General features: G+C 44.6%; 1 protein-coding gene across 1 annotated transcript in view; it reads right to left on the reverse strand.

Annotated features, from left to right (window-relative positions):
- Positions 1-1,672: 1,672 nt before the first annotated feature.
- The window catches only part of GABRR2 (gamma-aminobutyric acid type A receptor subunit rho2), a 44,677-nt gene continuing 20,428 nt past the window's right edge, over positions 1,673-25,921 (reverse strand). The window contains exons 3-9 of the mRNA XM_008544263.2: positions 19,211-19,278; positions 17,360-17,583; positions 16,518-16,600; positions 16,178-16,318; positions 10,687-10,839; positions 9,497-9,693; positions 1,673-6,057 (exon numbers count right to left, since the gene is read on the reverse strand). Coding sequence (XP_008542485.1) covers positions 5,758-6,057; positions 9,497-9,693; positions 10,687-10,839; positions 16,178-16,318; positions 16,518-16,600; positions 17,360-17,583; positions 19,211-19,278 — 1,166 coding nt within the window. The 3' untranslated portion in view covers positions 1,673-5,757. The remainder of the gene's footprint in view (positions 6,058-9,496; positions 9,694-10,686; positions 10,840-16,177; positions 16,319-16,517; positions 16,601-17,359; positions 17,584-19,210; positions 19,279-25,921) is intronic.

Below are 25,921 nucleotides of genomic sequence, written 5' to 3' on the forward strand. Positions count from 1 at the left end.
GGTATATAGTAGGGGAGATCCTTCCTACCTCACCCGGCTTACGTGAGAACTGAATTAGGAACCATGCATCCCCCTCTCACCAAATGCCGAGCACAGAGAACACATCCAGCACTTGGCCCGTTACTCAATGCTTTTCCATTTTTTACACAATTGTTTTAATGTCTGTTCTCTTATCTTCCGTGATGGTTGAGGCAGCGGCCACATTGTCTGCTGGCAGTGCCCACCCAATGCGTGAGGGCACGGAGGATGGCACAAGTCCTCAAGACGGCTGTTTCCCCAGCCCGGGTCCGCAGACCTGGTGACCAGGTTACAAACGCTGTTCTTGGACCACTCCCCCAAATTCCGAAGTAAGAGTTTGGGGAACAAACCACTGAGACCCAACCTTCATCCAGGCCAGGTGCGCCACAGGGCTATTTTTAAATCCTCCAAGAAAACATGAGTCTAAAATAGTCTTTCCATAATAAATAGCAGTAATTCCCTTGGCATTTTCCCTTCTACCTACCTAGACCACTTGTGGTAGAGAGAAGAGTCTCTCTTCTTTACCAAGGAGGGCCATCTACCCATGTGCTTGATCCCACCCGGCCTCAGGCCTCCATCTTGCTGTGTCGATTCACGGTCTCTACCCTTCTCAATTTTTATGGTTATTATTTGCCCTCAGCCCTCCTTCATTTGAGAGTCTCCCTTCTCCCAGTTTCTATGACACAATAGTCTTCTGGTTCTCCTTCTATTTCTTTGATCAGTCCTTCTCTTCCCACCTAAGTATGTATTCCCAAGCTCTTATCCATTGGCCTCCTCTCTCCTGCTTGTCTCCTTCAGGAATTTCATCTACTTTGATAACTTCATTGAGCACATCTAGGAGGGTAGTCCCAAATCTTTACCTCCCTCCAGCCCCAGATCAGCATTTATAACCTTTTATTTGACATCTTCACTTGCTTGCCAGATCCAAACTCCTTACCCTCCATGTGGTATAGCTCTTTCCTCTGGCTTCTGCGTCTGTGTTCAGGTCAGCACATGGGCTGCAGCTCCCACACATAGCTGAACTTAACATGAATTTTCCCCACTATTATTATCATTATTTTCCTGCCTCATTGGTTCCCTCAAACTAAGCAGCTTTCCATTTTTTGAATTGATAGTTTCCCTTCTGCAGATGTTTACAAAAAGATTGAACCAAATCACAATATTCTAAACTTACACACAGCACAGAGCTCTGATCATCTTCAACATGCATGGCACAGACCAGACCAGTCAAATTTTTTCCCTAGGTTTATTCTAAGTGGAATGAACCTAGAAGGACCCTTGACACCAGGGTCAGAGAACTAGAAAGATGAAAACCCAAGACTTTTGTACATTCCATAGCGTATCTGTTCACTGTCCTCTGAATACAGTCAAGTTTTCTTTCTGCCATGTTATCATCCCTCCCCTCCTTTCTACGAGTTGAAATTATATCCATCCATTGCTCAAAATTTACCACAAACAGCATTTACTCCTCAATTCTGTGGTCTCTCCCTTCTTTGAACCACTCCCACTACAGTGTAAGCTTCTTAATGACTGAAAGGTGTCTCCCATTCATTTCTTTATCTGCTACCACCCCATCCCCCAGCCAGGCACAGGGCCTTGAAGTACATAATAAATGTTAGCTCCTTGATGTCAAAGAAGTATGTCCGATCACCAGTTTTTGTATAATACCTATTTCTTTTATTCTAACATGCACATTTTTCACAATTTAGTGTTGGTAAAATCAAGATTCATCTTATAATCATTGGCATGCTATAATTTAATTAGCAGCAATTTTTCTTTCTTAGTAGTACATAAAATATGGATGCATCTTACATTTGATGGTGTCTTGGATTCAGTGAAGTTAAGTGCCATTCAAGCATCCCTGATAACAATTATGTTTACTCCTCTGTCTTCTGCAATCTAGGGTGAAACCTTCCATGTTCTCGATATTTCCTTACTTCCTGTTGTCTCCTCTCAACCTCCTTTAATCTTCCACTTTCTCAAGTACAGTCAGACTATTACACCGCAATAAGGCAGTGCTGAACACAATGGTGTCATTGTATCATGGTCCCACAGGATAAAATGCTGTTCATGATTCTTAACATGTTTGCTATAGAATTAACTCCATTTGAATACATAAGCTAGTTAAAATACATCTTAATTTTTTTTACGTGAACAGGCCACCATGTTATATGAGCCTCAATTTATGAAGACAACATAGTCAGAAGCAGAGTAGTGCTGGAATTAAATAAGATAACCAAAGCAATAGGATGTATTTAATGACAATGTAATTATCATTCGTTGAGCAGCGTTGTGGCCTAGGAGAGGCTCTAGAGGGTAAAGATTTCTAAACAAGTCCAAACGCCCTGTACCACTCAATCATCCTTGTTTACGTACTTTTATTCTTCATTTGTCTGTGAGGGTGGGAAATCCAGTGGTCTTGGGCCAGGCAACTCATGGAGGGGAAGCTGTGCTCATTAGCAGTGACATGGGGGACCTGCCACGACCCCTAGAAAAGAGCTGGTCTCTCACCTCCTCTTCCCACAGCCTAGGATCCAGCCAAAACAGAAGACTTGCCCCACAAACCCTATACTCAGCAATCTCAAATCTTCCTGCCTCTCTCGTGACTTTGCTTAGGCTGATCCTTTCACCTACAGCAGCGTTGTCTAACAGGACTTTCTGTGATGGTGGAAATGTTCTATAGATCTGCAGTTTCCAGTAGTGTAGCCACCAGCCACATGTGGCTATTGAGCAGCACTTGAAATGTGGCTAGTGCAATGGGGCAAAAACTGAGTTTTAAATTTTATTTAACTTTAATTAATTTAAATTAAATGGATACATGGCTAGCGGCAACCCTACTAGACATCACAGATCTAGCATGTACTTTTCTACATGGGCATCTAGCATGTACATTTCTTCTTCTCCAAATCCCCAACCTTTGAGGGGCAGCTCAGAGGCTGTTTTCTCAGGAGATCCAGTCTTCCCAGTGAAAATCATTCTTTTCTTCTTCAGAATTCCCATTACACTTTGAACCATCATTGTAGTAGTTAACACTTTTTAACTTATACGTGTTTGTATCTCATGTCTTCTATCAGTCTCCTCTCTGAGAGCTGTGACTATCTCTTTGTCCTAATTTGGACCCCACTATACTTCATTCAGGGATGCTTTAAAATGTTTGTGGCATGAATCTTTAACAGTAGAATAGCAATTAACATTAGCAATAAGGAATTGACAAGGATTGCTGTGCAGTAACAGATTAACCTTGCCAAAAGAAAGGCTTGGGCCTTGGCCTCCAGCTCCTGGGATGTAATTTCTAAACCCTTGCAATGTCCTGCCTGATAGGAAGGTCTTTGTTTACTTGGGGGCCTTGGGCCATGCCAGGTGGTCTGTGCTAACAATGTGATTTATGATGGGGACCTTGAGCTAAGAGTTATCAGCTTGACCTCCAGAAAGGCTGGAGACTGGGGTCAGCCATGTGGGCAGTAGCTGTATCTACATGGCTGACCCCCAATAAAAACTCTTGTACACCTTGACGGGCTTGGGTGAGTTTCCCTGGTTGGCAATAGTCGGTGCATATTGTCACACGTCATTGGTAGGAGAAATAAGCTCCATCTGCATAACTCCTCTGGGAGAGAACAACTGAAAGTTCTGTACCTGGTCTCTCCTGGACCCCACCCTATATGCCACTTCTCTTTGTTGATTTTAACCCGTATCCTTTTGCTGCAATAAACTATAACTGTGAGTATAATGGCTTTTCTGAGTTCTGTGGGTCCTTCTAGTGAATTATTAAACCTGAGAGTGGTCTTGGGGACCTCCCAAACTTGCAGTTCCCCAAGGTAATCTATGTCACATGGTTGCCTGGAGCCAGCCCTTCTGAGAGTTCAGCTCCTTGAATCCCAGCCCTGATCATACAGTCTCTGGCCAGAGATGATGAGTCTGGTCCTTAACATGGACAATGGAGTGGTAAAGCAAGTATCTGGGACCAGGATCACAGAAGGAGTGTGTACGGGGAACAGAAGAAACGGATGGGGGACTAGTGCGGGGGAAGGAGCAGAGAAGCTGGGATGTGTACAGCAACTGTGTCAGCAGTCATGACGAGGGAGTCAGTGAGAGGATCAGGTAGCTACAGGCCCTCGACCTGAAACTCTGGAGGCTCTGGCAGCCATGTGTGCTCTAATCCTCAGAACTAAGGATCCCTGCCCGTGGGAGTCATGAGCCGTGGAGCAGACTCACAGGCCAGAGCTTGCTCAACCGAAGGCCTCTCTTTGGCTGTACCATTTGTCTACTCTTGACCAAAGGACCAGACACCCAGACCCTGAGCAGGAAGGTGGTAGGGGCAGCGAGGGAAAAAGCAGAACAACTTCCATCAATAAACAAGAAATCTGAGGTGGGCATTCCCTCCCTACTCCCCCAGAACAGACTTCTGATCCCAAGTGTTATGATTTAGGAAAAGGCCCCCTTCTCAAAATTGTGTCCTTTATACCTCCAGAAATTCTCCTAATTAGAGATTCACTTAACTAGCAAACACCTAACACAGGGTTGAGAGAAATGGCCATTCACAACTTACTGTAGATTCAATAAATCAGATTACCTGCCTAATCTGAGCTTAGCTGCATTAGAGGAAAGAGTCAGTAGCTCACGGGGGTAAGGGGGAAGTCATTCTAGAGTGCGGGCACTTCTGGTCAGCATAGGTAGCGTCCACGGGCTGGGGGCAGGGCTTGGACACAAGGATTACTGAGGACACTGGTCAGCTGGGGGAGAAGGGAAAGAGCCCATAAAGGGAGGTAGCATGGCATCAGAAACAAATTCCCAGACCTATGCCTCCTTCTGCCCCAAGACCAAGTTCTGCTATCACTAATTCTCACGTCACTGTCCCTCCTCCCAGAGGTAGGCTTGTCCTTCATGGTGATTGCAGGAGACAAGCATTGAGCTGGCTTCATGAGGGTCTCACGGGAGACTGGAAATACTTTTCTAGACAGACCTAGGAGTAAAACCATCAGCAAACAGAATGGCTCTGTGGGGTAGTGGGAGTTGAAGGAGAGAGAAGGGCAGAAGAACTTTCTGTCATATGTAGAATGACTACAGGCTTAGAGAAAATCTCTGAGAAAAGAGACTTCTATTTGTTCATTTCCACAGGACCTGGCACAGGGTGGGTTTTCAGTATTTAGTGAATGGTTGAATGGATGGATGAATGAATGACATCCCCTCATATTGCAAAATCATGCAAGTTGCCAGACTCACACAGGTCAAATCATTTCTTATTTGGGATCTGAGTTTTTTCCTTCCTAAGTAGGCACTTAATCCAGTTGTATGGGTTCACAGATATTTTAAACCTATTTTGAATCCTAATTTCCCATCTCCTATCCAGAATGCCCCTAAGCTTGCTCTTCATTTTTCCCTTCCCCTTTGCAACTGAATCCTAGGCTTCAGAAGGGTCTTAGAACATCTGAGAGGCAGGTGAGTCTTTTTTTATAGGAAGGGGGCTCTCGTGCACCTGTTCAAACACGAGAACGGAAGTCAGTCTCAGAGAGGCATGAAGTGGAACACAGAACACAGCATGAGTGAGGAGCAAACCCATGAGGTCTGGGGAAGTGCATCTGGAGGGGTCCTGGCTCCTCTGAGAGATGGGGCGCCGCTCATGGTGGTCCGGGAGCTGCTGCGATGTCTGGTGAGGGGAGCGTGGTCAGCAGGTCCATACGTGGACGGCTGGCCAGGCCCCAGAGATGTCTATGCCCTTTCCCAGGCACAGCCTCGGAGCCCCTAGGAAAACACTGACCAATAAATTAAGTTGAAAAATATGAAGGAGGCGGGGAATATCAACCTGGAGTATTTGTCAATGGCATGGGTGTTCTGGAAGATGCGAAGACCCATCTGGCCCTTCAGAAGCCCCTTCTTCCTGGAGGAGTTGGATTCACTGCTTAGGGCCAGGTGGACAACTATTTTGTCTTGTCTTTCCTCCTCTGTCAGGATATGGTTTCTCGGGTACCCGGCCAGGCTGTTGGCCTCAGACTCACTGTAGCTTCCATCCAGCATCATGGTTCTTGACTGAGGCATTTCACACTGTGGGCGGCAAATACAAGGGGAGGTGTCAGGCATATGTAGGTTTCTGAGACGGGCAGAAGAGGTGCCCGGACTGACAGCAAACACCTCAACTGCAGAAGCAAAAACCAAGACACAGAGAGACTACACAATTCTCCTGAGATCACACAGCTAGTGTCAGAGTCAGGACTTTAAAACCACACATTCTGACTCCAGTTGTGGGACTCCACCTGTTTGTGCATGAATCAAAAAATGGTTAAGTAGGAGAGTGTCCTTACTCTAAAGGGCTACACGTACGGGTAAAGGGGCATGGTGCCTGCAGTGTATTTTTAAATGGTTCAGCTGCACCAACAAAACTATGTTTACATGGAGAAAGAGCTCATACAAAAATGGCAAAACGTTAACAATGTTGGAGGCAGGCGCAGGTATATGGATGTACATTATCCTATTTTTTTTACTGTTTCTGCAAGTATGAAAATGCTTATAAGAAATTAAAAGTTGATGCAGTCTATACAGAAACTGATGTATAATAATATACATCGGAAATTTACACAATGTTATACGCCAATATGACCTCAATAAAATAATTTTTTTTTAAAAATTGTAAGTTGGAGGGAAGGAAATGGTTCCGCTTAACTTCTCTCCACAAATGAGTCAGCAAAGAGAGGGCCTCTGGTGGCGCCTGCCAGGGAGGTGTCAGCCTAGGCGTGGGGCCTGCCTGACACAGCCCAACGGCCTGAGATGGATTCTTCTCAACCTGCAGCCTCGATGTTTCTACTCCGGCTCTCAGCCCTGCAGAGCCTCTGTTTTTCCATCTGGGAAAGTGAAATAACGACCTTTCACAACCTGCCTCCTATCGTGGATCTTGAAACACTCCAATGGGTACCATGAAGCTTTAGAATGCAGACATAGGTGAATGATTTTATGTAAAATCGGAATTTGTTTAAGAATTCTCATGCGTGAAGAAATCTTTGGTGGTTTGGGGAGCTATTTTTTTTTTAATTGGACACGATGAATTCGTTATTTCTGTGTCTGGTCCCATCAGCAACGATAATTAAGGAGCACATTAATACATTGCTAGAATAGTTAACTGATAGATTTTAGGTATAAAAGGTCATCTGGGGCCAGCCCGGTGGCTGAGTGGTTAAGTTCCCACGCTCCGCTTCGGTGGCCCAGGGTTTCGCCAGTTCGGATTCTGGGCGCGGACATGGCACCGCTCTCAGGCCATGCTGAGGCAGCATCCCACATGCCACAACTAGAAGGAGCCACAACTAAAATATACAACTAGATACTGAGGGGATTTGGGGAGAAAAAGCAGAAAAAGAAAAAGATTGGCAACAGTTGTTAGCTCAGGTGCCAATCTTTTTTTTTTTTTTTTAAAAAGTCATCTATTTAATTCTTTGTATTTAGGTACAATCACACTCAAACTTTGATAAAATCGTAAGATATTGTTACTGGGGGCTTTTCTTTTTAAGACACAGATCTTCTTTCTTTGCTCTAAACTGAAATTCTTTCTGCTAAAATGAAGACAGGCTTTTCTCCTAAGATTTTGAGTTAGAATCAGGAAATGCCAAAAAATTATGATAAATCTCTATTTTTCCATAAATCAGCTTGTTTCTGAGAGAAATTAAGTGGCTCCTGGCATATTGCGCAGGTCTGGATGGTCAGCCATGGAATTCGAGCACGTCCATGGGAGGCAGACCCCGTGGGCCCGCACTCTGCTTGCCAGCTTCAACCCAAAGCAGCTCGCGTCCCCATCCGAGGCAGGGTGCACCAAGCAGGCTCCAGCTGGCTTTGCCCTTCGAGTGCTGGAGGTCAGACTTGAGCGAGCATCAGAACCACCTGGGAGCTTGTTAACAATGCGGCTTCCAGGCTACCATCCCTGGAGATGCTGAATCAGTAGGTCTGGGCTGCAGCCCCAAAATCTTCACTTTTAACAGGCTCAGAAGGTGGCTCGAGGCCAGTGCTCTTTGGCTCTCACTTTAGGAACCTCAGCTCCACCAGGGGCCATTTTAACGGTCACGAGTAGCGGTTTCTCTGTGATGCAGCAGGAGACAGATTTTGTGACTTCCCACCAAGGTCTGCCCCCTAGCAATCACAGCTTCTCAGCCTTTCAATCACACGTTTGATGTTTGACAACAGTGTAGACAAGCTCTCCCCTCCCGGGTGTCTGTTCTCACACAGACAGGGAGCTGGACTTGGGGCCCAGTGGCCTTTCCGCGTGTGATTTCCCTGGTGCTCTTGAGGCGGTGTCATATCAACTCCAGCAAAGACCGGCCTGTGCCATGGTCACAGCCTCCTGAACTGCCTGAGGACAAGCTGGGTGCAGTTAACCGTCCACGAGTCCACATTCTGGCTCTGCTATGTTTTGAAGTACTCTATACAGGAAAGTCTAATGGATTATAAATCAAAAATGTTAAATTATAATCCAAAGGCATTTGATAATGATCAATGTACAAATTACAGAACATGTGAACGAATACTCAAATGCTGAAGTAAGAAAGGTTTGAGTAGAATTTTAAAAATAAATTCTTAAACAATCTAGCATATTTAGAGTCAATGTGGAAATATTAACACGTAAAATGTGGGCATTGAAAGACTATTTTTGAAAAGGCAACACATTCTCTTTTCCTAAAATTTAAATCTATTTTATGCTAAGGAGCTACCAGCCACCTAGATGGCCATAAATGTGGGATTTTCATGTTCCCTGATCTCTATCCCTTTTAGGTTAACACCCATTTTGATTAGTGCAATGATCTGGTAACAAGTTGGCATTTTATTTCTTATTGTGATTAATAAGAGTTTGAATATGAATAGAACAAACTTTCACTTCCTGTGCCAAAGGCTCATGCCTGGAATTCCCCATCTGCGTTCTATCTATAGCGTAGTGCGGTATATTACAGATAGTATAGTATTTCCAATGAGTCTAAAGGCTCAAGTCATATGTGGCTGAATTTTCACTGAGCCAGAGCACTGATAAATACAGAAACTTTTTATTCTAGAACTTTCCCTTGTCTGGTCATAGGAGATGGGGGCATTCTCCTCAGACATGTTCAGTAATAATAGTGATACTGTACATGTGTCTAGAACCCTACAGTTTCAAAACAACTTTCACATACATTATCTCGTGCGACCCTCACAATAACCCTGTGGGGGAAGGTGGGGTGAGGGTTCTGTTATACCTTTTTTACAAATGAGGAAACTGAGGCCCAGCATAAGTGGCCTAAGAACCCAAGTCTTCCTGTTCCTACTCTTTGTCCAAAGACTTTCTGCTTTCTGAGATTTTTTGTGGTAGAAGCTAGAACATATTCTAAGATGGATCCTCCTGCTTTTGCATAAACATCTCCCTTTTCTATATGCAATGCCCACCCCCCCACCCCCCCCACCCCCCCCTACCCCCCCATTCTCATCCCACCAGTAGCACAGGCTCAGATGAGGAAAGCAACAAAACTCCTCTCACCTTCTCCTGCAGCTTCCGTTCCTTCCGCTCCTGCACCGTGGTCAGGTAGTTGACAGCCGCATACTCCAGCACGGAGAGGAACACGAACACAAAGCTGACCCACAGGTAGATGTCCACGGCCTTGATGTAGGACACGCGGGGCATGGAGGCGTTCACGCCCGTGATGATGGTGGACATGGTCAGCACCGTGGTGATACCTGCACACATCCAGCTTTAGTTCAGCCGCTGACAAGGGTACAGAGCTGCCCTCCATTTCATTGCCACCATTTGACATTCTCCATCTCTTAAATCTAATGAGAAATTCCCCAGGCATCTTTCCCCCGGTAGAGGTGTGAGGATCCACTCCACAGGCAGCTGGGCCATTTTCCTCCTGCCCAGCTTACTGCTTGTCTCCTCTCAACTGCAGCCCCTTGGGAGACTGGGTTTCTGTGAGGTGGCTGACAAGATCAGGAGTGCTTCAGACAGGGCCCGTGCAGATGTGGAATTAAAACAGTGACTAAAGGGCACCCCGGAAGGAACCTTCCCAAACCTCAAGGAAGGACCACATTCTCCCCCTCTAAACCACGTTTGTTAAGACCATGAAGACTGGGAAAGCTCCTAGAAGACTAGTATGCTAGTTTTTTCTTCCCTATGCCTTGCTGGTCAAACCCTCACATTTCTTGGGGCCCCACCTGATTTTGCCCAATTGGTAATGATGAGTTATAAGTTCATTTTGGAATTCACAGTCTACAAAAAACTGAAACCACAACTCCAGCGAGTGCAGCCCTCTCTCTCCGAGAAATCACAGAAAACCGGCCCTGCCTTCAAACTCTCAGACTATCTAGAGGAGGCCAGCTAAGTTTTTGCACTTGCAGAATAAGTTGTTGGCATTTGTAGATTGGTCTTATTTATTGAAGGACCGAGCTCTAAGACTGCCCGTGGTGGAAGTCTATACCCCATATAGGCCATACCTTTCTGAAACGATTCGAGTAGAGTGGATGTAGTTTTAGCTCCTTGTGGTTTTCATAACGTAATCTAGGAAACTGAGAGCAGCATGTGAACGGTGAAGGCTGGAAGCAGGAGGAAAGTTTGCTCCTTTTGACTCTGACAGCCCATCGCTTAAGGACTCTGAATAACGATTATCCTTTTTCTTTACATAGTGACCAGTTGAAAAAAATAACCGCCCTACCACACCTATCGAATGCTTTTACCCAGTGAAACTCTGGCGGGCACTGCTCTGCGGTCAATCCAGAAGGACACCCAGGACAGCATGACCATCAGCGTGGCAGGGAAATAGGTTTGGAGCAAGAAGAAGAAGATGTGACGACGCAACGTGAAGTTAATGTACAGACGGTTGTACCAGCCTGCGGGACACAGGACAAAGCCCATGAGGTTCAGTAGGAGAGGAAAAAACCCCTGCCTGGGAGCCCATCTTTTCCTGACTTTGCTCTCATCTTTAGCAGAAAGTTAAAAGTTAATAATTAATTGACTTAATATAAAACATTTCCTCTCCAAAATCTAAGCTGTCTCTCCCATCAATAAATATCTTGCCAGTATCTAGTACATACACCCTTTCATTCAGTATTATCTAACGAACAGTGCATTTATGGCATTTGGGGGAAAGGTAGAAATAAATAGAGTCTATGGTTAGTTGTTTGGTATTTGTTATTTGCAAACCACACCTGTATTTCCTGAGTGCCTGCTGCCCAGGAGTGTAAGAAGTTGGAGTGGTTCTATTTTGTTGAGGCCAAAACCACTGAGGCAGGAGCCTGCGGAGCTGGGCTCTTGTCCCTGTCCCCTTTACTGTGAGATTGGTCAGCTCAGTCAATCTCCACATCCATCACAAGAAAAAATAGGCTGTTCACATGATTCTAAAGGTGACATCCTTTTGGTAACAGTGTATGGGGATGGATGTTAACTGGACTAATTGTGGTGATCATTTTGCAATATATACAACTATCAAATCATTATGTTGCACACCTGAAACTAATATAATGCTATGTGAATTATACCTCAATAAAAAATAATAATAGTGGGAAAAAAAATAAAGAGTCATTACCGAAAAAGCACTCCATGAAACGAAGTAATAAAGATTAATGTACTTTAGATTTACCATATTAAAAATATTTAAGTAACGCTTTTAAAAGGCTTCAAATCTAAAAATAAAATAATAAAATCTGATGTCAGTTCCACTCCTGACACTCCATCCGCCTTGTGGAGTCACTCTATCTGTCTTATGCAAGTCATTTATCATTTGATCATTCCTTAGGAAAAAATGAGGATGTAGACATTATCTATTTCAGTATGGCAATTTGAGAATCACTAATTAATGGCTGTTTAAAAGGACTGAAATTGTAAGGTTTCAAATGATCCACAAGATCATTACCCAACCACTGGGACCACAGATGGTGTCAAGGATAGCGTCAATGTGTAAAGTGGACTGAAGCTGTGTGCACACGCCCACCCCAGTCCCATCTCAGCCCAGCTTTATCAGAGATCATTAGAACTCAGAAATGGTCCAGCTCTGTGTCCCAAAGCGTGAGGTACACACGATGGTGGGGTACACACAGATGATTTCAGGGGTACAGAGGCAGGTACTTTTTTCGTTTGTGTTCATCACATTTATTATTAAAGTCACCTTCTATTTGTGGGAAATGAAACCAGTTTCCCACTGATTATAATGATGTAAAGCTCCTTTTCAAAGTAAATTTCAAAAAGGGAGTTGACTTAAAGGAAAAAATTAAGTCTATGGCAGCACTGGTGATACATAAGTAAGACAAACATCACAATGGTGTTATGTAAATAAATGAGGTCACGTAAATAACTGAAACCCAGATTGAGTCTAACCCTCTTATTTGGGACATAAGGAGACTCCCAGAGGCTTATCTAAGACCTTGGCCTGAGTCGTGGATGAACTTGGGTCAGAACTCAGGTCTCCAATTCCCAGGACAGGGCTCTTCTCACACAACGTCCCTTTAATTCAGCAGTGGTCACTGAGGGTCTCTGTGTGTGAGTGCTATGCTAAGGGCTGAAGGGGATAGAGAGAAATCTAGAACTTGGTTCCTTCCCTTAAGGATTTTCAAGGAACTGAATGGAAGTCCCACAGAATGGAAGTGCTTGAGATATGGAACCATGCATACCTAAGTACTAAAAGGCCCATCAGTATAAGCAGTGCGCTTGGGTTTTGGGAAAGAGACCCGAGTAACTATTGGCTGGAATGACTGAGAGAGGACTCATGGAGGAAATGGGTTATTGCAGGAGAAGTGGAGTCCCTGGGAGCTTTACCACGCTCCAAAGCCCTGGTCTATTCCAGAGAGATTCTGACTGAATTGGTCTGGGGAGGGGACCTAGGCTTGGTTATGTTTTAAAACTTCCCTAGGTTCATAGCAGCACTATTTGCAATAGCCAAAAGGTGGAAACAACTCAACTGTCCATCAACAGATGAATGGATAAAAAATGCAGTACATGCAAGCATGATTTCACTCATAAGTGGAAGATAAACAAACACACGGACAAAGAGAACAGATTAGTGGTTACTAGAGGGGAAGGGAGTTGGGGTGGGCCTAGGGGTAAAGGGGCACAAATATATGGTGACTGACAAATAATAACGTACAACTGAAATTTCACAATGTTATAAACTATTATGACCTCAATAAAACTTTTTTAAAAGTGGTATATCCCTACAATGGAATATTATTTGGCCATAAAAAGGGATGGAATTCTGACACATAACTACAGTATGGATCAACCTCAAAATTACATGGTATGTAAAATGGGCAGTCACAAAAGGACAAATGTTGTATGATTTCACTTATATGAGGTACCTGGGATAGCCAAATTTATAGAGACATAAATAGGATAGTGGTTCCCAGAGGCTGAGGGGAAGGGGGAATGCAGAGTTAGTGTTTAACGGGGACAGACTTTCTGTTTGGGTTGATAAACAAGTCCTGGAAGCAGATAGTGGCAATGGTGCACAACATTGAGAATGACTTAATGCCAGTGAATCGTACACTTAAAAATGGCTAAAATGGTAAATTTTGTGTCATGTATATTTTGTTGAGGCCACACATACAAAAATAGTAGCCAATAACAACAAAAAGTTTCCCCAGGAAATTCTAATGTGCCACCAGAGTTGAGAAACGTTAACTCAGAGCAGTGGTTCTCAAAGTGGGTGTTCCTGGACCAGCAGCAAGACCTTCATTGGGAACTAGTTAGCAATGCAAATTCTCGGGGCCCATGAAAGACCTACTCATGAGCAACTGTGGGGGATGGGGCCCAGCAATGTGTATTCTACCCTGGGAGGACTTATCAAAACATAGATTGCTGGGCTCCACCTCCAGAGTTCCCAGGTGACACTGATGCTGCTGGTCGGAGTGCCATACTTTGAGAACATTGGCTAAAAGCAATGGTCTTTGGACTTTGATGTGCATGCAAATCACTTGTTAAACATGCAGATTCATGGGCTCCAGTGCCTAAGATCCTGACTCAGGAACTTGCAAGGGGGCCCAGAAATCTGCTTGTCAAACACGCTCCCCTGGTGGTTCGGATGTAGGCGGACCTCAGACTGCACCTGGAGAAACATTGCTGAGGGGACAAAGGGCATCTGGCTGGAGTGGAAGGTTAGCACCGAGTCAGGTAAGGGAAGGGTTGGGTCAACAGGGAAAGGCTGCAACAATAGGGTGGGTCCAGACAATTCCTGTGTAGGCTTCTGGGTTGTTTGAATGAGGCAGGTGCTCTCAGTGGAGTGGATAAATAGAAAGTGATCCTCAAAATGACAGAAACTACTAATCATTTATTCATCCCACAGCCTTTGTCTGATCACGTCAGCTCTATTTTCTCTACCTAAATTGGCATCCATGAAGCTAATCAGATTGTTCCCTAGGTTTGCACAGGGTCTTTCTGGAAGGGCTGAAAGCTGCCTTTATTCCAGGAAAGACTACTCCATTATCCTTTCCTTCTAAGAAAACAAGGGAGATTTGCCTTGGAAACACTAGGAGGGAAGCAGGAGATTTGAAAATGTACAGTCTGTGTTCCAAACAGAGTGAGCTCTCTTGGGTGAGATCACAGTCCCTGTGGGGTGGGATCATAAACCTACTTGTTGGTACATCATAAATAATGGGCGTGCAAGATGCATTCAAACTGGACTCCAGAAAGGCTTGAATAGGGAACAACACAAACAAACGAGTATGCTAGTCCAATACGAGAAACATCTAAGACGAGTACACGTAGAGACTAAGGCAGATTGCCTGGCCACTTACCAGCTGTGCAACTTCAATAAACAACTTAATCCTTCTAAGTCTCAGTTTTGTCATCTGTAAACTGGGGATAATATCTACAGCATTGGCTTGTTGGGTAGAAATTAGTTAACTCATATAAAGTATTCAAAACAGTGGCACATGATAAAGGTTATATAAAAAACTCTTAAAAATGATTTTAGAAAGAGAGTTGATTTGAACTTGCCAAGAATACATGAGAAAAGAGAACTGTGTGACAATTGGTATCAGAGCGAGAGAGAAGAGAGGGGTGAGACGGAGCCCTGTGGGCAGAAACGGAAGCAGGCCTGGCTGCCCCAGCACCAACACAACCTTGGCTGGGGCTCTCTCTTTTCTGGTGTTTGATACTGTGGACATAGGAGTGTGGGTGGGGGCAGAAGAATGGGGAGATGGTGGCCATGCAGGGGCAGACGACAGCACAAAATCTTCCTGCTGAAGGGCCTGGGCTTCTCAGCACTGGGACAAAGGGTAATGAAGTGAGAAGTCCTCTGGGGTCCCTTAGCCTCTGCAGAGCTGTGGTGGGTTGAATAGCGTCTGCCAGAAAGATGTGTTGAAGTCCTAACTCCTAGTACCTGTGAATGTGACCTTATTTAGAAATAGGATCTTTGCACGTGTCATCAAGGAAAGCTGAGGTCATAGTATATTAGGATGGGCCATAATCCAATGACTGGTGTCCTTAAAGAAGGGGGAGATTTGGACATAGATACCCAGAGCCAACACTGTATGAAGACACAGAGACACAGGGAGAATGCCGTGTGACGACGGAGACCGAGATTGGAATGCTGCAGCAACCACCAGAAGCCAGTAAGAGGAAGGAAGGATTCCGGCCTAGAGCCTTCAGAAGGAGCACGGCCCTCAGACTTCTAGCCTCCAGAACCATGAGCGAATAAATTTCTGTTGTTTCAAGCACCCAGTTTGTGGTACTTTGTCATGACAGCCCTGGGAAACTAATATAAGCGCTAATGGTGAGATTAGAGAAGAGCTGACACATGGATCCTCTCAAAGCTTCAGAGAAGGCCCAGGGTCCAAGAAGAGGTCATGCTAACTATTAAAAAGTGAATCTATAGACTTAAATATAGGTAATAAATCCATTTCCTTGGAAAGCTATCTGTCCATATCAAGTTGAACGAGTCAGGTTACAGAATGGCATGTAACATATGAACCCACTTTTGTGAAATTTCATAATTAAAGCAAGATGTCTGTGAGGGTATCTGCTAAATTGTTAGGAATGATTACCTCTGGCCATGGGATTTCAGAGGGTAGCAACTTTTTTACTCTCTGCTTTTAAGAGCCATTGGTGTTTTGTAGGACTATGTGTTATTTTAATAAGAAGAATGTATTTTCATTGGGGGGGAAAAGGCTGAGGCTGAGGAAGAATTCTAATGTGTTTTCTTTCACATTGGAATCAGACCGTGGCAAAGTTAGCTACCGGTGCTGCTGTAGAAGGCCAGTCTGGAAGTGGTGTGAAACTTCTGAATCAGAAACTGAGACAGGGAAATCTTCTCATCTGTTTTCAGGGACTCGTCCCCATTCTTCCAATACAGCATCAGATCTTCATCTGTATAGGCATCTTCGGGGAGAGGAAAATAAGTTAATTCAATTCCTTTGCTTCTGATGCAGGGTGAAGCAACAGGGAAATCCCATAGCAGCCTAGGAGTGAACAGGTCTTAACCCTGGCAGGCCCTACTCAGTCTCATGGTTACTAAAATGTCACAAAGATCGAAGAGGGAATAAGGCAAAGATTTGTCATGTGGAGTACTGATACTCACAGCTTTCCAGCTCCAAAGAACAGGTCTGGGAGTCCAGGGGAAAGTGGCTGAAGTCCATGTTGCACATGGCTGTGACCGTAATCCTAGACAACCCAAACATACACGTGGGCTCGTGCAGGGCGTGCTCGGCTCACACGCCTGCCCTGAGGCAGAGAACACAGCCGACCACTTGCAGCTGCCTCCTCGTGTCTACTGCAGAAGTTTGGAAACCCAGGTGTCTAAGTTGCAGAACCTTAACTTTGAGAGTTTCGACTTCCATAGGAGATGTTATTGCTGCTCTGCCTGGGTCCCAGCTACTGAGGACATTATCTGCTAATGGCCCACACCTGCACCCTTCTCTGGGCATTGCCCTCACCAGCCCCACCAGAGATGCCCAGGAGGTTATGCCCCTCTCCATAGCCACCACCCAAGGCTATTAGCATGTAATTCTGGTGAGCCGTACAGGCAGGCTGGAGGATGTGGGGTAAGACTGTGTGATCCCTCCAGTTAGCCCAGAAGTCAATCTGCAACAGCGCTCAATAAACAGTAGCTGTTGTTATTTAAAATCTTTATTACCAATAAACTAGAATCATAAGCTCTCAGAGGTGGAAGGTACATATAAGGTCAGTGTCTCCCTCAAATCTTTCAGGCCCAACTAGCCTCCTAACTTAAGCTTAAGGTCCCCAGTACAGGGAAGTCACCGGCTACGAGGGTGGCCATTTCACCTTGAGAGAGTTCTAACCGGCATAGGAAAACTGGTACCACCCAGTAGCCTCTAGACCCAACCACAGCGACAAACTCTTCAGGACCACATATAGTAGAAAGGCGTCGGACAAAGAAGCCGTGACCCCACGGGCAGTTACCTCATGCTGTACAGCACGTGCCCGTCCGGGAACACCCTCAGCATGATGTTGTCAGTGGTAGTGTCGTGGATGAATGACCTTTTGGAATGAACAAAGAAGACGTCGGGGACCCAGATCTTCTTTACTAGGCGGCCATCAAAGGTCATGCTCTTGTTGCTGGTGCTGGAGAAGGCCAGCCTCTCGTCCTTCCAGTAATGCCGCAGGTACAGGGTCATGGTGAAGTCCTGTGGGAGCCGGAGCGAGACCAGACAGAAATGGCTTAGACAGCTTCCTGCCTTACAATCCACCCACCAGCCACCACTGGAATGGACACCTCAGCCTCAGCCTCCAGAGTCAGAGGTGACAGTTCTGCAGCCCCGTGGGACAATGGCCAAGACGGTGGTGCTGCAGGAACGGGAGAGAGAAGGACTCATTTTTGTGCATCGTGAGTTTGGAGTCAGGAGGCTGAGCCGCCCATCTGTCAGGCTTTGCAAATGAAACCTGCAGCTGCGAGGCTGACAGCCTGGCCTGGGGCCAGCAGGGCAGGACTTCCCCTGAGGCCTGCTCTTCCTCATCTAGACCTTTGCACACATGGCCCTTTACCTACTGGTTGGCTATTCAGTCTCAGCTTAGTGGACACTTCGAGAAGCCTGGACAGTCCAGTGTCCCATTTGGGACAGTTTCTATCATTGTTGGACTTGTGAGATCCTTGAAGGTATAGTTGTGTCTTGCTCACCATTGAATCCCCAGGCCTTACTTTGGGCCTGGAAAGGCACATAGTGGGTGCTTAATAAATATTTGCAAGATAGAAAAATCAGGGGATGATCAGATGAGGGGATGGGCAGCTGCGCATCTATTATAATTTCAGCCTGAAAGCTTATCCTGTTAAAAAGTGTCTCCTCAAAAGCATGGGGGAGAAAACAGTGTTTCCCACTTCTTTTCCAAAAAAAGGAAAAAAAAAAATGTCTCCTCGCCTGCCTTAATAGTTGATGCCTTAAACCAAGAGTTGGGCCTTACACCACAGCCAGAGCTAAAACACAAGTGCAAATAAGTCAATAACTGCCCAAAAGATCCGATTCTGGAGCAAGTGGAGGAAGGATGGAAAGATGCATGGCAGTGGAGGGGTCAGAGCGTAGCACCCACTTCTGCTCAACCCCCACACCCAGACCCCATGCTGGCTGTCCTGCAGGGCTCGCCCATGAGAGGAGTACCTCCACCCGCCTACCTCTCCAACCCCATCTCTAACCCCATTTCCCTGTTTCCTACGCTGCTGTTTTAGTTTGTAAACTTCCTGTTTCTTCTGCCTCGGGTACTTTTTCCATGCTCTTGCTCTGGCCCTCCCCATGGCTGTCACTTTCTTATCCTTCAGGTCTCTGCTGAAATGAGACTTCTTCAAAGAGCCTTCCCTTACCACCTGACCCTACTGGGCACTGCCAAGGGCACATAGGGAAGCTATGCCCTCGGCGGGCATTGGAGATCAAAGAACCACAGAACGTCAGTCTGAAAACGCCCACCCTCTGTGCTCCTCCAAGTGTGTTCATCTGACCACACGCACCACTTCAGGAGTGTGTTCAAAACGTCAAGTGCTGGGCCTCACTCCCAGAGACTCTGAATCAGGAAATCTAGGGCAGGGCCCAGGAATCTGCATTTAACCAACTCCCCAAGTTATTTTTACCCACAAAGCTTGAGAACATCTGCTCTAGAGTTTACTGCACCTGGGCCAACTTCCACTTCCAAGCTGTCTCCCCCCAATCCCCGGCTGTGCCCACTCAGGCACAGCCTGCACCCACATAGCCCTCCAGCCATGGCTCTCGCAGAAACTTAGTCTCAAGACCCTGTCCTGAGGGCTGCCCTGCCAAGGGCGCTGCGTACCATGTCCACCTCCGAGATGCTGTCCAGGCTCTCCACCTGCACGTCCACGCCTACTGGGATGGCAGGGCCTGCAGAAGAGCAAAGACAGCTGGTTATGGCGCATTTCTCTTTGCCACCTGGCTGGGAGACAGCCCCAAACCTCTTCCTGGGGAGTCTGGCTAGAGCAAGGGTGAGGCAGTGGTTCCAATTCTATAAGGGTTTTCTTGCAAATTCCTGACGTGTTGGGTTCCTGAGCTTCTGCCGTGAGGGTAGAGACTGTGTCTGCCTTACGTGCCTTTCCTGGGCCAACGTGGATGTTTGTTGGAGGAGTCAACAAGCTGGATTACCACTTTCTACATCACAGGGCTGTCTCTGTAGGGCAGAGGTAATAATGCTGCTCTAGTGTTTGAGTGGGGACCCTAGTCACTTGTCCTCCCATGACATCCATAAAGGACAGAATGAGGCCTGAGCCTCTAGCCCGGAGTCGGGGCACCTGCATGCCAGATCTGGATTCATTCAGTTATTGAACACATAGCCAGGGTCCTGCCCTCCAGAAGCTTTCGACCTGGTGTGAGACAAAATTTTGTCTGTGCACAGTTAGATCACAGCGAAAGACGACACTGTGTGAGATTTTGAAACTGCACATGTCAGATGAAAAGTACAAGAATACATACGTAGTACAGACACTCAACACCCAATTTTATCTGGCCTGAGGCAAGCTTTCTAAAATCATGCTTATCTATGGGTTTACCTATGGCTTCCTGTTCTATTTCTTGAGCTGGGTGATGGTTACATCGGTAGGTTCACTTAGTGGGCTGTACACTTGTAACTTGCGTAGTTTTCTGTGTATATGTTATGCTCCCATAAAATGTTTTTTCAGATATTAACATTTCAAAACACCTAGACTGGGACTATCCGGAAATCCGTGTCTGTCAAGCATGTCAACGAAGACCGTTACATTCACAAGTACAAAAGTTCTCTGAGAGAGTCGGGTGGCAGCTGGGCTGGTCCCCCTGGGGAGAGGGCATCTTGAGGCCAGCCCTGATGCGCCTGGGGGTGCAGGACCAGAGAACCTCAGGGTGGCAGGGCAGTCTGGGTTTCAGGGGGGGAGAAGGACTGGAAGGGCCTGAGACTGGTGGTGGGAAGGGAAGGAGGATCGGAGCTCTGAGGTGGAGTAGGAGCTAGAAGGCTCAGTCCTCAGGTTCAGCCCAAATGCGGCAGCAGGAGGTCCTCATGGAGGTGACCCAGGACATTGGAGGGGTTCACCGTCTCCCCCCACGTCTCCCCCATAGGCTTACTAAGACTTGCAATCCCTCCTTTAAAGATTTGCTTTTTTGGCTGAGCCTGATAGAATGGGAGCATTTTATTTATTACTAGTGGGATTTAGTGGATATTTTCTGTGTTCCCAAATGTGAAAGCAAATGAGTACAGCGCTTTACTTTTTATTTTTACTTTTTCTCTCTCAGATGAATCAGGCTGTAAGCTGATCCTTTTATTTTCCTGTGTTCCTCAACTGATGGCTTCGGTCAGGGACCAGGAGAAATCCCTGCCCAAACAGCCGCATTCTCTTCTTATTCTCGGCTCCAGGAGTGCTTGGAAGGTGCCAGGAGTGGAATGTTCAGTGTGGCGAGGAGGTCCCCTGACTGGCCTGCCTTTCTCACCCAAGAGGCTTGTAAGACGAGGGAGGGTCTGCCCGCAGCCTGGGCAGGGCCTCTCCCAGGACCCGGAACCCATCGCCCCTGCACAGGGCTCTGTGCGCCCCACAGTGCCATGGGGAAAGTGGAGCTGGTTAATTTCCCCATCCTCTGGACCTGCCTTAGCCTGAGATATTCAAACAGCCCAGAGCAAAGCTCTCGACCCCCAGCAGCGTTGCCTCTCATGGAAGGTGTCTATACTCCACCCGGCTCGCCGTTCCCCCTCTCTTCCTTTCTCTAAAGTCTCACGTGACCTGCAACACTTAGTTGTTCCAGAGCCAAATGGAAGAAACGATATAGCCATCACTCTCTTTGGACCCATTTCCCAGCGGCCTGGTTTTCAGATAATGAGCACAGTGTTCGGTCAGGAGCTGGTTTTGGCAAAGGACATTTTCCAGATACAATATATCAGCTTGCTCGGTGCCTGTTACTGTGTTTCTCTGCCTTGTTCCCACAGCTCCAGCCTGCGTTCTAAGAGAAATCGGATAAAGCCAGTGAGGGTGGCGTCAGTGCTCTGGAGGTATCGCCCACGTGGGAGTGCAGGTCAGGCTCTCAGGGAACCTGGTTGCTGGAGGTGAACAATCTGTGCATGCAGGAGCGTCTAGAGCTACATTCAGGGGCACTCACACCGCAAGCTTGAACAGAACCAACGGCCCTGCCCTCCTAGGTCTGAGCGGCAATGCAGTTGACCTTTCTCTTTAACCTACCCCACTGCCCAAGGCCAACACTTCCGAGCTCTCCTGAACTCTCCATTTTGTAGCCCTTCTCTACCTGGTTTTGAGAGAAATTCTTCCAAATTACTGGTCCTCTCCTCCTCCTGTGAACAATTTTATGTTTTGAGTGGGACTGAGTCCTACCAGGTATTAGGAGGAATATAGTCTAGTTAAACTAGGCCTCCATGCCTTGGCCCCTTAACACAGCTGTGGGGTTTTCTGCTTTAAGAGAGGGATCTGGTAAGCCAAATAGAAGTCCTTGGTGGGATTTCAGCTAGTGGAGCCAGCAAGGTGACAAATTCAAGGCAGCCTACAGGAAATACATGTTTAGCCAAGGGCTTTTCTTGGGTCCCAGCCTTTCTGCCGTTATTTCTCTTGGTGTGGTCCTTGAAAGCACACGTTAGGAATTTATCCACTTTTGAAATAAACATATATGTCATTTCTTCCCCACCAACTCTTCAAGAATGAATGTGAGATAGACTTTTCAGACAAACTGCTAAAAATGAGAGAATCTGCCGACAGGCATCCTGCCCTAAATGAAGGTATTTTTTAAACAGAAGGAGTGTGATCCCAAAGGGAAAGCTGAAGATTCAAGAACAAATAAAGAACAATAAAAATGGTAAATATGTATTAAAAAAACATATAATTATAAGTGAACATTGACTATACAGAACAATATTAATAATGTCTTATGGGGTTGAAAAAATGAAACAAAAATACACAATGAAAACAATATTTAAGTAGGGAGGGATGTAAATGGAGTAAAAGTATTCTGAGGTCTTTGTGTTCTCCAGGAGAACAGTAAAAGTAGCTAATTAACATACTCATATGATAAGTCAAGGAATCATGTTGTTTTCTGAGGGACCACCAAAAAATAGTGAGCATGTATTTTCAAAACTAAAATAGGAAAGTCAAAATAGGAATAATAAAAAATTATCAATCCAAAAGAAAGCAACAAAGGAAAGAAAAAAGAAAGAACATAGAATAGGTTGGACAATAAATGATGATAGATTTAAAACCAATAAATAAATAATTCAATAAATGTAAACAGACTAAATGCTCCAGTTAACAAATATTTTCAGACTTGATAATTCGGAAATGCTGAAAGTTTATAAGACTGGATCAAGAAACAAAATGTAACTTTATGCTGTCTAGAGAGATGCATTGAAAATGTAAGCTACGTTAAAGTTAAACATAAAAGGATGCAAAACATATAACATGCAAATAATAACCAAAAGAAAATGGGTGTAGCCATATGATATCAAGCAAAGTAGACTTACAGAGAGTGAAAGTAGAGATAAGAGGGTCATTTCATAACAATAAATGACCAATTTATTCAATTCACCAATAAAATATAACCATTCTAATTTGTGTGCATTTAATGATATGATTTCAAAATGCAGAAAGCAAAAATGGACAGAATTGAAGGGGAAACAGACAAATCTACAGTCCTAGTGAAAGATTTTAATACATCTTTCTTAGGATTTGATAAAACAAGCAGACAAAAAAGCCCAGTAAGGACATATAAGATTAGAACAATTAACCAACTTGACATAATAGACATGTATAGGACAAGGAATGCAAAACCATATAGTACACATTCATTTCAAGCACACACTGGACATTTACAAAAATTGACCACGTACTGTGCCCTTAAGCAATTTCAACAAATTTTTAAAAACTGGAATTTATATAAAGTATGAACTCAATGAACATTAGAAATTAATAACAAAAATGTAACTAGAATATCCCCATATATTTGGAAATTAAGCAATATACTTCTGGAAGATCCATCAATGAAGAAATTATAATGAGAATTAGAGAATTTTAACTAAATGATTAAAAAAAATACTACATATCAAAATTCATGGAATGCAAACTAAGTATTCCGTACAGGGAAATTTATAACCTTAACTGAATATATCAGAAAAGAAGAGGGGCCGGCCCCATGGCCGAGTGGTTAAGTTTGCATGCTCTCTGCTTTGGCGGCCCAGGGTTTCTCCGCTTCAGATCCTGGGCGCTGACATGGCACTGCTCATCAAGCCATGTTGAGGCAGCATCCCATAGGCTACAACTAGGACCCACAACTGAAATATACAACTATGTTCTGGTGGAACCTGGTGGGAAAAAAAAGAAGAAGAAGAAGAAGAAGAAATGTTTACATTTAATGAGCTAAGCATCCACCTTTAAAAGTTAGGAAAAGAGCAGTAAAGTAGATGGAAGGAAACAATAAAGGTAAGGACACAAGTATTGAAATAGAAAACAAATATACAACTGAGAGGATCAATAAAGCGAAATATTAGTTCTTTGAAAGGATGAATAAAATTAATAAAACTCTGAGACTGATCTAACAAAAAATAAACCAAAAATTGCTAATATCAGGAATGATAAAGACATCACTCTATATACTGTAAGCATAAAAAAAGATAAAAAGAGGGGCCGGCCCAGTGGCATAGTGGTTAAGTTTGTGCACTTCACTTTGGCAGGCCAGGGTTCAAAGGTTCAGATCCTGGGCATGGACCTACACATCACTCATCAAGCCATGTGGCCAGCCCCATGGCCCAGTGCTTAAGTTCAGCGTGCTCTGCTTTGGCAGCCCAGGTTTGTGGGTTCAGATCCCAGGTGTGGACCTACACCACTCATCAGCCATGCTGTGGCAGTGACCCACATACGAAATAGATGAAGATTGGCACAGATGTTAGCTCAGGGAGAATCTTCCTCAGCAAAAAATAAAAATAAATAAAATAAATATCTAAGTGTACTAAGTACAAAGAGATTAAAAAATTGCGAATGTGTAAAATGGAATCTATAAATATAGAATCTATCAACATAATTTTCCACATTAACAAACTAAGAGAAAAATATTTATCTCAACTGATAAAAGAAAATCTAAAATCAGTAGCCAGTTATGATTTTTAAAAACACATAGGAATAGAAGGGAACTTAAAGAGTTAGCGACAAAAGATACATTTAATTATGGTATATATCATATTTAATGGTAAAGTGTTATAAAATTTTCTTAAGATTGAGAATGAGACAAGAATGCCTGTTAATGCCACTTCTATTCAACATTGTACTGAAAGTCCTAGACAGTACAATAAGGTAAGAAATGAAAAAAGTTATGACAACTGGAAAGAAAGAAACAAAACCACCATTATTTGTATGTTATAAGATTGGGTATATGCTTTTTTTTTCAGTAGGAAAATTATTAGAATTAACTAGAGATTTTTTTTTTGAGGAAGATTAGCTCTGAGCTAACATCTGCCACCAATCCTCCTCTTTTTGCTGAGGAAGACTGGCCCTGAGCTAACATCCATGCCCACCTTCCTCTATTTTATGTGGGACCCCTACCACAGCACGGCCTGACAAGGGGTGCATAGGTCCGCAGCTGGGATTTGAACCAGAGAACCTTGGGCCCCTGAAGTAGAACGTGGGAACTTAACCACTGCACCACAGGGCTGGCCCCAGCACAAGAGATTTTAATAAGGATGTTGAAGACAGACTCAGGACACAAAAATCAACTGTATTCCTATATGCTAGCAAAGTTAAAAAAGGGAAATTTTTCAAAAATGCTATTAACCGTGGCATCAAATACCTAGGCGGGGCCAGCCCTGTGGCCAAGTGGTTAAGTTCAAGCTCTGCTTCAGTGGCACAGGATTTCGCCAGTTTGGATCCTGGGCACAGACCTGGCATCACTCATCAGGCCATGCTGAGGCGGTGTCCCACATAGCAGAGCCAGAAGGACCTACAACTAGAATATACAACTATGTACTGGGGGGCTTTGGGGAGAAGAAGAAACAAAAAGAGAAGAAGAAGAAGAAGATTGGCAACAGATGTTAGCTCAGATGCCAATCTTAAAAAAAAAAAAAAAGCTGGGAATGAGTACCTAGAAATACATCTAACAAAATATCTGAATGTCCTCTATGAAGAAAACTATGACACATTATTGACAGAAATTTAAAATACCTAAATAAATGGAAAAATAGATCATGTCCATGGATTGGAAGATTCAATATTGCAAAGATATGAATTACCCCATATTAATCTATAGACTCAATGCAGTTCCAACAAAAATCCTATTAGGCTTTCTTGTGGAACTTGACAAAAAAGATTGTTAGGAAATTCAAAAGTCCAATAGCAATCCTTCTTGAAGAAAAATAGAGTGGGAGGAATTGCTCATCGAGATATCAAGATTTATTATAAAACTACAGTGATTAAAAAGTGAAGGACTGGCATAAAAATGGACAAATTGACAAATGGAACAAAGTGGGGAGTCCAGAAACAGACACACACATTTAAGAACATTGGACTTATTATCATAAAGG

The sequence above is a fragment of the Equus przewalskii genome, chromosome 9 (assembly GCF_037783145.1).
Source record: "Equus przewalskii isolate Varuska chromosome 9, EquPr2, whole genome shotgun sequence".
NCBI lineage: Eukaryota > Metazoa > Chordata > Mammalia > Perissodactyla > Equidae > Equus > Equus przewalskii.